The sequence below is a fragment of the Somniosus microcephalus genome, unplaced genomic scaffold, assembly GCF_052327205.1.
Source record: "Somniosus microcephalus isolate GS21.2 unplaced genomic scaffold, FLI_Smic_1.0 unresolved_chr7, whole genome shotgun sequence".
Classification (NCBI taxonomy): domain Eukaryota; kingdom Metazoa; phylum Chordata; class Chondrichthyes; order Squaliformes; family Somniosidae; genus Somniosus; species Somniosus microcephalus.
The window spans coordinates 950355-964649 of record NW_028225185.1 but is presented as its reverse complement, the minus strand read 5'-3'; the positions used below and the strand labels follow the sequence as shown (position 1 = coordinate 964649).

At 47.1% G+C, this 14295-nt stretch overlaps 1 protein-coding gene across 1 annotated transcript in view; it reads right to left on the bottom strand.

Annotated features, from left to right (window-relative positions):
- Positions 1–371: 371 nt before the first annotated feature.
- smad10a (SMAD family member 10a) overlaps positions 372–14295 on the bottom strand; it is a 115309-nt gene continuing 101385 nt past the window's right edge. The window contains exons 12-13 of the mRNA XM_085978400.1: positions 6515–6653; positions 372–4952 (exon numbers count right to left, since the gene is read on the bottom strand). Coding sequence (XP_085834526.1) covers positions 4741–4952; positions 6515–6653 — 351 coding nt within the window. The 3' untranslated portion in view covers positions 372–4740. The remainder of the gene's footprint in view (positions 4953–6514; positions 6654–14295) is intronic.

Sequence of the window (14295 nt, the reverse complement as noted above, 5' to 3'; positions counted from 1 at the left end):
AGCTTTCAAATAACTAATTGGAAAATCCAGCCTTCAATGGCTGCAGGCTTCACACCATGGAGTATCCCAATGTGGTCCCTACCTCACGCCCACATGTACTTTCCAGCTGGACTGACTGAATAGTGATCAGCAGCAGCTGTACCCCGCACACCGCTACTAGCCCAAGAGTGCCAAGATCAACTGCCCAGGCGGAGATCAGCAAACTCTATGCATTAATCCTGGGACCTTCCTTTGGTCCGTATGGCTCAGAACCACAGCAGGTAGCACACTGAACCCTCGGGCAGGAGAAATAATGAGATGATGGTGGAGCAACTGGTTACAATAGACAGGTTGTCTTATACACCTCGCAAAAGGCAAAAAAAAAACACGGATTTGTGACAAAAGATTTTATACAGGTGATCAGGGCAGTTTAAACCTCTTCTATACACACAGCACATTCCAACAATTGCCTACAACTGCTTGCCAGGAAATATTACACATACAACAGGGTCTGGATAAAACGGCACATCAGAAACAGCCCACCTGCACTCATTTGTACCACAGCCTGTCATTTTAATTGTTTACTCAGTAACTGAGTATAAATAGAAATAGAAGACAAATCTTTACCATAAAATGTAATTAGAAGTACAGGTGTTACTGTATCTGATTACAGGTGCTGGGGTAGTTTATATCCTGATCAAGGACTCTACATTAATATGGAATGTTTCAGTACCGGGGAATTTTCTGTGTGCAATTCCTCAGTGAAATCTTAAGAACTAACTCCCACAGGCCAGGATTTTTAGAACAGAACAGATCCTCTGCCCCAAGCATGTGCTGCTGCAAGAGGAAGGAGGGAGTGGAGTGCCGGCAACCTGGGCAAGTGTTTCATTAGGGATATGTTTGTACGCTCATCTTCCCACAAGGAGTTTTCCTATTTGACACCACATTTGGGGAGGTGGGGGGAGGAGGATAACGGTTATGTAGCGTCAACTGACTTCTGGGTGATCAATAATGACTCACACATAATCAACTGCTTTCCACCCTTGCAACACAAGGCTACAGATAGCAATGAGGTACAACTGCACACCCAGCCACAGCTGGCCAGGTGCAACTGCACACCCAGCCACAGCTGGCCAGGTGCAACTGCACATCCCAGTCACAGCTGGCCAGGTGCAACTGCACACCCAGTCACAGCTGGCCAGGTACAACTGCACACCCAGCCACAGCTGGCCAGGTACAACTGCACACCCAGCCACAGCTGGCCAGGTACAACTGCACACCCAACCACAGCTGGCCAGGTACAACTGCACACCCAGTCACAGCTGGCCACGTACAACTGCACATCCAGTCACAGCTGGCCAGGTGTAACTGCGCAACCCAGTCACAGCTGGCCAGGTGCAACTGCACACCCAGTCACAGCTGGCCAGGTACAACTGCACACCCAGTCACAGCTGGCCAGGTACAACTGCACATCCCAGTCACAGCTGGCCAGGTACAACTGCACACCCAGCCACAGCTGGCCAGGTACAACTGCACACCCAACCACAGCTGGCCAGGTACAACTGCACACCCAGTCACAGCTGGCCAGGTATAACTGCACACCCAGTCACAGCTGGCCAGGTACAACTGCACACCCATTCACAGCTGGCCAGGTGCAACTGCACACCCAGTCAGGTATCTGTAGAAGAATACAACTCATGCCAAAGCATTTTCCAACAAGCCCTGAAGAATGTCTGGAAGCCACAAACTGCTGTAATTGCTTTTGATCTTTGGCGATGTTCTATTGCTACCTTGTTTAGGGGTGGAGGACAGACAGATGATTAACAATCAACCTCCACCACAACCTGTGCCTCAGGTGAGACTTGGATTTGCATCTTAAAATACAGAATTTAAAAATTAAATTGACTTAGAAAATCCACTTGAGTTCATCACAAATTTATGACACATAACTTAAAATATTCTTAGTTACTATAGCTTAACATGCTTCCTGCAACACGGGGTTCAGGCCACTGAAGCATGGCTGCACACCTCGGGCACAGGAGGCATCAGGGTATATGCCTCGGGGGCACGGGGGATGGGCAGGGTCAGGGTACACATCTCAGGGGGCCGGGGGGGTGGGGGGGGGGGGGGGGGGGAGTTCCGGGATCCTGGTGCCAGACCAGAACTGGCGAAATCCTTCACATATCAGTAACTAGCACAAAGTGAAGCTTACAATAAGCGACCCATTCTCCTTCTCCCAAACCAGTCATAGCTCGATTCAGAGACCACTGCAAGAGGTTGACAGAAGCAGAATATGAGCAGGCCTGGGTAGAGCACAGCACGGTAGGTCTGATCAAATCCGGTAAAATGATTTTTGTTGGGGGGGGGGGGGGGGGAAAGAGGTGGGGATGGCTATGATTTCTTATTGTGCCCATCTGGATGAGGTAACTGAAGAATACTACAGCATTGCCAGTACACCTCAAGTGAAAACCCTTCCTTTACACTGCCCCATTAGGCACAGCATAGATTAGATAGAGTAACACTCCTAAATTTGTCACATTCAGTACTCCTAGCTCAGGTACAGCGTGTGTTAGATGCAGCGTAAAGCTCCCACTACACTGTCCAAACAGTAGGAAATCATAGAAATATCACAATTAAAATCCTTTGCCATTTGTGTAATATAACTTGTGTATTTGCTCTGTGGTCAATGAGCAAGAGCAGCACGGGGTAGATGAGAAGACCGAGCTTGCTCATTCCTCCAATTCAACGTGTCTGGTGTTATCCTTTGTAACCAGTCTTCCAAGGGTACAAGCTGTGTAAAAGACAGGGCACTTCATACAAATCGAATGTTTATCATAACCAAGAGAATCCTCAGCCATATATAGGCTGTGTTTGCTGCATGCCGTTGCTAGAGTCTATTTTAGTGTTTTTGCTCATTTCCCGCCCCCTTATCCTGACGGCACCAGCTCTTGCTGGGGTCTGGATCTATCGGCCTCTGGTTCCTCTGCCAGGCAACAATCTTCATATGTGAACCTAGACAGCAAGTGTCAGCACGGTAGTTGACAGTAGAGAGTGTCAGAACTGAGCCCAATCCTGCTCTCATCTGATCTGCAGAGGGAATCACTGCATGGTGATGAGGAGCAGGAAGTGTGGCTCTGGGTGAAACTGGAAACGGGAGGAATCTACCTCATTTGATTTAAACACACAAGACTCTGGGCTGCATGCAGTGCTGACATGGAATGGTGAAACGGTGATGCTATTACAAGGAGGCAGGCAGCAGATGAGAAGTCTGTACTGGCCACAGCGGTGCACCTCCTGGTCGCATTAGCATGAATACATCACAAAGGACACGTCTTAACTATTGGTGCAATTAAGGAACCAAACTTGAACTGAATCCAGACAGATGCAAGACCAGCTTGCCATAACTTTGTGTGGACAGCTACATTTTTGTTACTGCACTTGGGTAAGATATCGGATCTAAATTGTTATACGCCATAGTCATGGAAGTTACAATGTCACACCAGCATCCGGTAACTCAGTGTTCAGTCCAGTAGAAGCACTATTTTCTTTTTGGAGTCCCCACATTGTCCGGTGAAAGGTGATGTGAGTTATAATTAAATCATCAGATGATGTTATGTATTGTAACCTGTTGAAACCTTTTGCAGGCCCAAGCTACAGGGTGAGAGGAGGAAGATTGCTAGGTCTTATAAAGAATCTGTAAAGCTTCAACTCACAGTCATGCATGATCCAATAGAATCTAAATGAAAATCACTGTGGCTGATGGTTAAACATTCCTCTTTTACAAGAAGCTAGACCCCAGAACTGTGCTCCTCGCAGTGAGGCATTCATGGTATTTCAGGCTTTGGGACAAGCAGAGTGTGCGGACTCACTGGAGCTCTACTGCAGGGGTAATGGACACTATCCGGCCAAACATCTTTTCAAGTCTATCCTTGAATCTGGAATTCCACATATCAAAAGTGAAGGAGAAAGAGCTCAGTCCCTCCCACTGCCATGTCTTGCAGAGGTGGAAGGGACAAGCGGCAGTGAACAATCGGATTGTTAAAAGGTACAAGGCAATGGGCTGCTTTCAAACTGTCCATCCTCAGTCTGCTCTGTAAGTTCACTACGCCTTGTAACACCTTTACCTGGCCATGTAGAAACTTCATTCAGATAAAAAAAAGCAGCACATGATGTTGGACTATATTATTTGATTGGATAGTTAAAACAGATCTCAGAATTTTCACCTCTAGTTTAGGCTAAGTTGTTCCACGATATAGTGACATCTAGCAATAGTAGAACAGGGCTTAAATTCCCTTTAACAAAACAAAGAGTAAAATAAAAATCACTCAGAGCGTCTATTGCTCAGGTAGAAATCTAAAAACAGTTTGAAGATTCTTGTCCTGATAAACCGGTTACACAGGAAATCCAAAGTCAGAGCAAGCAAATCCTGATCCAATTCCGCACTGGGAATTGAACTAGAACCACATGATCCGTTGCTGGGCTATTTGCTGCAAATCCTAATCAGAAGACCAAATAAATACATTGTGCAGAGACAAGGGGGGCAAGTTCCGCAAACATCTCCATCGTGATTGTAGTGTGAATTTTTCATGACCGTGCTTTTACGCACATGGTAAATAAGCAATAAGATAAAACTTATATAAAAATAAAGTTATGTTGTATCAGTCTGACGTGACTGCAGAGGTCCCCAGATTCAATTGATCAGTTTACAAGTCTGACATAATTGGGTAGGTGAAGGGAACAAAGGGAGGAAGGCAGCCAGTGTCAGTTAACGGATCCTGGGTCGGTGATGGGCATGGTGTGCAGAACCTCGTCCAGGAGCTGCAGTGCCCGGTGGAGGTGGACCTCGATCCAGCAGGGTGTGTGTTTGATGCTCTGCCGTGGATAGTCTGGTCCCCAACCCTTTACAAAGCTCAGCCGGAGGATGCAGAGACGCCTCAGGTCATCAACTCCAATCCCCGCAGCTGCAGAAAGACCTGAAACAATAAAGAGGCTTCAGCAGTGCAGGATGTCGGCAACAGTGGAAGACAAAGCACAAAGCCACAAAGACCCTCACATCAGGCAGTGGAGTGCGACAGGCTGGTGCTACATGCAAGATGACACAACCTCGCTACGTAAGTCACGACACAACCATCTGATCTTGTTAAAGTTGTCTGCAAAGGTGCTTCACTTGAAGAAGGAACCCGAGTGGTTGATTCACAGTCAGAGAACTGCTTGTAAGCACCAAACAGACAATTTTTTCCCCAAATGGAGACAAGCAAAATCCTATTCATATTTCATTTGCAGAGTGGGACAGTGGGGTTGGGGGGGGAGGGGGGGGAAGAGAAAGAGAAGGTTGAAATGCTGTAAGTTTAGCTAAACCAAGTTATTCATATTGTAATTAGAATAGCCTCAGAGGCTTAAAGATAAAGGTGACACCTTAATATTCATCTCTGTCCTTCACAACACAAGTTCGAACAGTTTACACCGGAGGAATCGAATGGTGTGCTTCCCACTGTCAAAGGCACATTGCTTCACAGCTGTCAATCTTCACATTCAAGCTTTGGTGATCAGTTAAAAAAAAATTTTTTTACAGCATTAAAATTTGCTATTTCCCCATTACTCAGCAGAGAGGTATACAGTGTGGCTACGGGTGACCTCCCTGTCCTTATCTGTGAGATAGCATCGCATTTCAGGACAGCGTTGAAACTGGCAAGACTATGAATCACAAAGATAGACGGTGTTGTGCAGAACCAAGCTGGCACTGACATCGCCAATGGAGAATACTCTGAGCGCACGTGACCACACACTCCCCACTAAGCGGAGCATTGGAGAAGGATTTCCCCAGCCTTAGTTTCACATAAAAGGGCTATTAAAGGATTGGCTGGAATAAGTGGGTTTGCATACCATGGTTGTCCAATCCCCATAACAGTACCAAACTGGCATTGTAAATGTCAATTTATTACAGATGGTCCTTTTAAGGATACCTTGCCACTTTAGAAGCTGGTAGAGGGAAATGTCCAAAGACCTTGGTACTCTGCTATTTAATCCCCTGCCCCCCACATGCCATTTTGCTTTAGGGTGGCACAGATGAACTGGCATCAGTACCTAACTGAATATAGAGTATGAGACATTGATGTAAAGAACAAACAATCTTGCATTTATACAGAACCTCTCACAACTTTAGGTCGTCCCAAAGTGCTTCACAGCCAATGAAGTACTTTTTTTTTTTAAGTTTAGTCACTGTAGGGAAACTTGGCAGCCAATTTGTGCACAGCAAGCTCCCACAAACAGCAATGAGGTATATGACCAGAAAAATCTGTTTTTTATTGATGTTGGTTGAGGGATAAATATTGGCCCCAGGACACCGGGGAGAACTCCCCTGCTCTTCTTCAAATAGTGGCCGTGGGATCTTTTACATCCACCCGAGAGGGCAGACGGGGCCTCGGTTTAAATTCTCAGCCGGAAGATGTAGATTTTGGGAATTATTTTGTGATGACTCTGCAGAGACAGACTATAAGTGCGAGGCCGAATGGGCCCCGAATGTACTCCTACTTACTAACAGCAGGTGCGATGCCTCCCACAGACCCAGGGCCCGGAATGTTCCCTGCCACGGCTGCGGCCTGCGCTGCCGCTGCTGCTTGTGCGGTAGCTGCTTGTTGCTGCATCTGCCGGTGACACTGACGTAAATCAAACACCTGCATAGAAAAAAAGGACAGTGAAAAGCAAGAACATAAGAAATAGGAGCAGGAGTCGGCCATTCGGCTCTTCGAGCCTGCTCCGCCATTTCATAAGTTCATGGCTGATCTTTTACCTCAACTAGCCCCATATACCTTGGATTTCCTTACTACCCAAAAATCTATCGATCTCTGTCTTGAATATACTCCACAACCATTTCAAACAATAAATATACTGCTCCTTACCTTGAAGTGTGAAGTGGACAGGAGCAGGTGAAAGAGGAGCTCAGGGGAATATGCTGAAGGTATGGCTGAAGAGAGATGGGTGTTCAGACGGCTTCTGAAGGCAAGGAGGGAGGTAACAAGGTAAAGTGGAGTTGGCAGAGGATTATGGGGCAGGGCATAATGGATTGGATTGGTCTCCGAGACACAGGAAACAAACAGTAACTGGGGACATGTGTTTGGAGGATGATGACAGGAGTGTCTGGCTGAAGATCACTTAAATAGGACAGAGAAAGTCTGTGCAGCGATAACCTGGAAACTTTATGCTACAACAAGGGGCGCCCGACGCCGGGAGGCCGAAGGGGCGCCCGACGCCGGGAGGCCGAAGGGGCGCCCGACGCCGGGAGGCCGAAGGGGCGCCCGATGCCGGGAGGCCGAAGGGGCGCCAGACTCCAAGGCTGCACGTTGATCTGTTACGTTTACCATTCAGGACACTTTCCATTACATTTTTTAAAAGTTTTGCCGCATTAAGGTGAGGAACGTTGATGCTGGCTGTTGGAATTTTTCACATTTCAGTGTCAGCATCAATCACTCCCGGGTCAGACAGAGTGTATCCAGATGCAGAGTTTCTGCTCTAGCCTTCAGAGAGCACTCCAAATCCCAACAGTGTAGCAATATTTCCTGTCTCGACACCACTCACCCTGTGGTGTCGAGTGAGACTGCCGATTAGCTTGCACTTTGGGGCTGTTTTGTGCTGTGGGCGCATGAAGAGAAACTGCATTGAGATTGCCCAAGCTTTCACATAGGAATCTTGCAGCCAGAGAGGGAGACTCATCTCCTGGCTGGCCTGAGAGGCGAGAGGTCACTGTCTAACCCACTGCGCCATCCAGCGATGCTCATTATGTCAGCTCCCATAGGCTATGAACTAAAGCTAGACTGTATGTGTAAAATAGCGGAGACATCAGGCGCTGTAACAATGAACCCTGTTACTGTCAGCATATGCGTAGAAATACTTTGCCGTATTACAATACCCTCCTGAGCTCTTCAAACTGGCACACACACACACACACACACACACACACACACACACATTGATGGGCTGTGTAGTTCAGACTAAACTGCTAATCATGGTAACACAGAAGCTAACACAGTTTCAATAGATTAGATTGTTTCACCATCCCTGAACATCTCCTATGTCTCAGCCATTCTCTTAAATAACTTTCAACTATGGAGAGATTGAGTAGACTAGACCTATATTCCCTACAGTTTAGAAGAATGAGAGATGATCTAATTGAAACATATAAAATTCTTAAGGGGCTTCACAGGGTTAATGCTGGGAAAATGTTTCCCCTGGTTGGGGAATCTAGAACACGGGGTCACAGTCTCAGAATAAGGGGTCGGCCATTTAGGACTGAGAGGAGGAGGAATTTCTTCACTCCGAGGGTGGTGAACCTGTGGAATTCTCTACCCCAGAGGGCTGTAGATGCGGAGTCTTAGTAAGTAGCAACAAAAACCTTTTAGAATGGGTTTGGCTAAAATTAATATAGAACGGTAATAACTTGCATTTATATATTACCTTTAATAATGGAAAAAAAGGGATCAAAAGCTCTTCACAGACAAAAATCAGACAAGGAGCCAAAGGAGGTCTTCGGATAGTGAGCAAAAGCTTGGAGAGAATTCCAGGACCTGGGGCACGGCCGCCAATGGTGGCGTGAACGGAGGGTGGGGGGGGGAGAAATGCACTAAAGGCCAGAATCAGAGGGAGAGTTCTGGGGTTGAGGGGGGTAGAGCTGGAGGGGGTTAGAGAGATAACATAAGAACATAAGAAATAGGAGCACTTAAAACCGGCGGGTTCAGCAGAGGCGGGACCACATCAACAGCAGAGGAGAGAGGTAAAAAGTAATCAGAGTGTGACGTCACCAGGGAGCAGGTAAGTGATTGGTTGGTGAGTATTTCTCTTTTTTAAACTTAAACTCTGTAGTTTATAGTTACTAGGGTCTTTTCTGGTGTAGCAGGGACTGTTGGTAGACTATACAAGCGCCTTAGAGATATTTTTAATTGGTGATAGTAAATTAATTTAAATTAAGTAAAGGGAAGGTCATGCCAGGTGAGCCCAGCCCCGTGATATGCTCCTCTTGCTCTATGTGGGAATTCAGGGACACTGCCGGTGCCCCTGATGACCACGTGTGCCAGAGATGCATCCATCTGCAGCTACGAGCAAACCGCATTGAGGCGCTGGAGCTGCGGGTGGATGGGTTGTTGAGCATTCACGATGCTGAGAGGTTCGTGGATAACACGTTTAGTGAGTTGGTCACACCGCAGGGAAGGGCTGCACAGGAAGATAGGAAATGGGTGACCACCAGGAGGAGCAATAGAAGCAGGCAGGTAGTGCAGGAGACCCCTGTGACCATTCCCCTCTCAAACAGGTATGCCGCTTTGGATACTGTTGAGGGGGATGACTCACCAGGGGAAGGCAGCAGCAGCCAACTTCCTGGCACTGGGGGTGCTCCTGCTGCCCAGGAAGGGGGGAAAAAGAGTGGGAGAGCAATAGTGGTAGGGGATTCTATAGTAAGGGGAACAGATAGGCGTTTCTGTGGCCGTAGACGTGAATCCAGGATGGTTTGTTGCCTCCCTGGTGCCAGGGTCAAGGATATCACTGAGCGGCTGCAGGGCATTCTGGAGGGGGAGGGTGAACAGCCAGAGGTCGTGGTCCACATTGGTACCAACGACATAGGTAAAAAGAGGGATGAGGTCCTGCAGCAAGAATTTAGGGAGCTAGGTGAAGGATTAAAGAGCAGGACCTCAAAGGTTGTAATCTCTGGATTACTCCCGGTGCCACGTGCTAGTGAGTATAGGAATGGGAAGATAGAACAGATGAATGCGTGGCTAAAGGGATGGTGCAGGAGGGAGGGCTTTAGTTTCCTGGATCACTGGGTCTGCTTCTGGGAAAGGTGGGACTTGTACAAGTCGGACGGTTTACACCTGAACCAGAGGGGAACCAATATCCTTGCGGGGAGGTTTGCTAGCACTGCTGGGGGGGGTTTAAACTAACTTGGCAGGGGGATGGGGTACAGAGTGGAGCTATAGCAGGGGGTGATTTACAGCCAAATACAGAGAAAAAAACAAGGCAGAGCAAATATGCGAAGGCAAAAGGGAATATGGCAGGGCTGGAAGGCATTTATTTTAATGCAAGGAGTCCTGCAAATAAGGTGGACGAACTGAAGTTGTTGTTGAATACATGGGAGTACGATATTGTTGCTATCACGGAGACATGGTTGAGGGAGGGTCAGGACTGGCAGCTCAATATTCCGGGGTATAGAATCTTCAGGCGAGACAGAGGGGGGTGTAAAAGGGGAGGGGGTGTTGCAATATTAATTAAGGAGTCAATTACTGCTGTAAGGAGGGATGATATATTAGCGGGTTCCTCTAATGAGGCCATATGGGTAGAACTTAAAAACAAAAAGGGGGCAAGCACTTTGCTGGGAGTGTACTATAGGCCCCCAAACAGTCAGGGGGAGATAGAGGAACAGATATGTAGGCAAATCTCAGAAAAGTGCGAAAATAATAGGGTAATAATAGTGGGGGATTTCAACTTCCCCAATATAAATTGGGATAGTCAGAGTGTGAAAGGCTTAGAGGGTGCAGAATTCTTAAAGTGCATCCAGGAGAGCTTTTTGAGCCAACATGTAGAAAGTCCTACAAGAGAGGGGGCGATACTGGACCTAATTCTGGGGAATGTAGCCGGGCAAGTGGTGGAAGTGTCAGTAGGAGAGCATTTTGGCGATAGTGACCATAATTCGGTGAGATTTAAGGTGGTCATGGAAAAAGACAAAGACGGCCCGGAAATAAGGGTTCTAAATTGGGGGAAGGCCGATTTTAATATGATAAGGCAGGATCTGGCCAAAGTGGACTGGGAGCAGCTACTTATAGGAAAATCCACATCAAGACAGTGGGAGACTTTCAGAAGGGAAATAGAGAGAGTACAACGCCAACATGTTCCTGTAAAGGTCAAGGGTGGGACCAACAAGCAAAGGGAACCTTGGATGACAAGGGATATACAAAAATGCATTAGAAATAAAAGGGGGGCTTTTGGCAGTTACAAAAGACTAAAGACGGAAGAAGCCCTAGAGGAGTATAAAAAGTGCAGGGGCATACTTAAAAAAGAAATTAGGAGGGCGAGGAGGGGCCATGAAATAACACTGGCGAGCAAAATAAAGGAAAATCCTAAGATGTTTTATAAGTATATTAAGGGCAAGAGGATAACCAGGGAAAGGGTAGGGCCCATTAGGGACCAAAGTGGCAATCTGTGTGTAGAACCAGATGATGTAGGCGGGGTTTTAAATGAATTTTTTGCATCTGTGTTCACTATGGAGAGAGACGATGCAGACACAGAAATCGGGCAAGGGGACTGTGACATACTTGAACATATTAGCATCGAGAGGGAGGAGGTGCTAGCGGTTTTAGCAGGCCAAAAAGTGGATAAATCCCCAGGCCCGGACGAGATGTATCCCAGGCTGCTGTGGGAGGCAAAGGAGGAGATTGCAGGGGCTCTGACACAAATTTTCAGAACCTCTCTGGCCACAGGGGATGTACCAGAGGACTGGAGAACAGCTAATGTAGTACCACTATACAAGAAGGGTAGCAGGGATAAACCAGGGAATTACAGGCCAGTGAGCCTAACATCTGTGGTAGGGAAATTATTGGAAAAAATTCTGAGGGACAAAATTAATCTCCACTTGGAGAGGCAAGGATTAATCGGGGATAGTCAGCATGGCTTTGTCAAGGGTAAATCATGTCTGACAAATCTGATTGAATTTTTCGAGGGGGTGACTAGGGGGGTGGATGAGGGAAATGCTGTGGATGTGGTTTACATGGACTTCAGTAAAGCTTTTGACAAAGTCCCACATAGGAGACTGGTCAAGAAGGTAAGAGCCCATGGGATCCAGGGTGCCTTGGCGCGTTGGATCCTAAACTGGCTGAGTGGCAGGAGGCAGAGGGTGATGGTCGAAGGATGCTTTTGTGACTGGAAGCCTGTGTCCAGTGGGGTACCTCAGGGATCGGTGCTGGGTCCCTTGTTGTTTGTGATCTACATAAATGATTTGGATGAGAATGTAAAAGGTATGATCAGTAAGTTCGCAGATGACACGAAAATTGGTGGGGTGGTAAATTGCGAGGAGGAAAGCCTCAGGCTACAGGACGATATAAACGGGTTGGTCAGATGGGCGGAAAAGTGGCAAATGGAATTTAACCCTGAAAAGTGCGAGGTGATGCATTTTGGACGGACAAATAAGGCAAGGGAATACACAATGAGTGGTAGGACCCTAGGAAGTACAGAGGGTCAGAGGGACCTTGGTGTACATGTACATAGATCTCTGAAGGCAGCGGAACAGGTAGATAAGGTGGTTAAAAAGGCATATGGGATACTTGCCTTCATTAGCCGAGGCATAGAATATAAGAGCAGGGAGGTTATGATGGAGCTGTACAAAACGCTGGTGAGGCCACAGCTGGAGTACTGTGTGCAGTTCTGGTCGCCTCACTATAGGAAGGATGTGATTGCTTTGGAGAGGGTGCAGAGAAGATTCACCAGGATGTTACCTGGGATGGAGCGCCTCAGCTATGAAGAAAGACTAAACAGGCTGGGGTTGTTTTCCTTAGAGCAAAGAAGGCTGAGGGGGGACCTGATTGAGGTGTACAAAATGATGAGGGGCATAGATAGGGTAGATAAAGAGGAACTTTTCCCCTTAGTAGGGGGGTCAATAACAAGGGGGCATAGATTCAGGGTAAGGGGCAGGAGATTTAGAGGGGATTTGAGGAGGAACTTTTTCACCCAGAGGGTGGTTGGAATCTGGAACTCACTGCCTGAAAGGGTGGTAGAGGCAGGAACCCTCACAACATTCAAGAAGCATTTGGATGAGCACTTGAAATGCCATTGCATACAAGGCTATGGACCAAATGCTGGAAAATGGGATTAGACAGGACAGGGGTGGATGGGCGGCGCGGACACGATGGGCCGAAGGGCCTCTTTCTGTGCTGTAAAACTCTATGACTCTATGAGTAGGCCAATCGGCCCCTCGAGCCTGCTCCGCCATTCAACAAGATCATGGCTGATCTGATCCTAACCGCCAATCCACTATCACAGAACCATCTCCTGAATCTAACAGAATTAGACACGAAATAGGAGCAGGATCAGGCTACACGGCCCCTGGGCCCGCTCCGCTACCCACAGGGCCATGACCGATCCGAACCTAGACTCATGTCCAAATTCCTGTCTGCTCCCCATAACCCTTAATTCCCTTTACTTCTGGGAAACTGTCTATTTCTGTGTTAAATTTATGTAATGATGTAGCTTCTACAGCTTTTTGGGGCAGCACATTCCATGGACCTACCACCCTCTGAGTGAAGTTGTTCCTCCTCATCTCAGTTTTGAAAGAGCAGTCCCTTATTCTAAGACTATGCCCGCTAGTTCTAGTTTCACCCATCATCGGGAACATCCTCCCCGCATCCACCCGATCCAACCCCGTCACAATCTTATATGTTTCAATAAGATCGCCTCTCATTCTTCTGAACTCCAATGAGTAGAGTCCCAATCTACTCAACCTCTCCTCATATGTCCATCCCCTCATCCCCGGGATTAACCGAGTGAACCTTCTTTGTACTGACTCGAGAGCAAGTATGTCTTTTCTTAAGTATGGACACCAAAGCTGTATGCAGTATTCCAGGTGCGGTCTCACCAATACCTTGTACAACTGAAGCAATACCTCCCTATTTTTATATTCTATCCCCCTAGCAATGAAAGCCAACATTCCATTGGCCTTCTTAATCACTTGCTGCACCTGCATACTAACCTTTTGAGTTTCGTGCACCAGGACCCCCAGATCCCTTTGTACTTCAGTACTTTCCAGTTTCTTGCCATTAAGATAATAACTTGCTCTACGATTTTTCCTGCCAAAGTGCATAACCTCACACTTTCCAGTATTGTCTTCCATCTGCCAAATCTCTGCCCACTTACTTAGCCTGTCTATGTCCCCTTGCAGGTTTTTTATGTCCTCCTCACTCACTACTTTCCCTCCCATCTTAGTATCATCTGCAAACTGTGATATGTTACACTCGGTCCCCTCCTCCAAATCGTTAATATAGATTGTAAAGAGTTGGGGACCCAGCACTGACCCCTGTGGAACACCACTAGTTACTGATTGCCAGTCCGAGAATGAACCATTTATCCCAACTCTCTGCCTTCTGTTAGATAGCCAATCCTCTATCCATGCCAGAATATTACCCCCAATCCCGTGATTTTTTATCTTAAGCAATAATCTTGTGTGGCACCTTGTCAAATGTCTTTTGGAAGTCTAAATACACTACGTCCACTGGTTCTCCTTTATCCACCCTATATGTTACTTCCTCAAAGAACTCCAGCAAATTTGTCAAACATGACTTCCCCTTC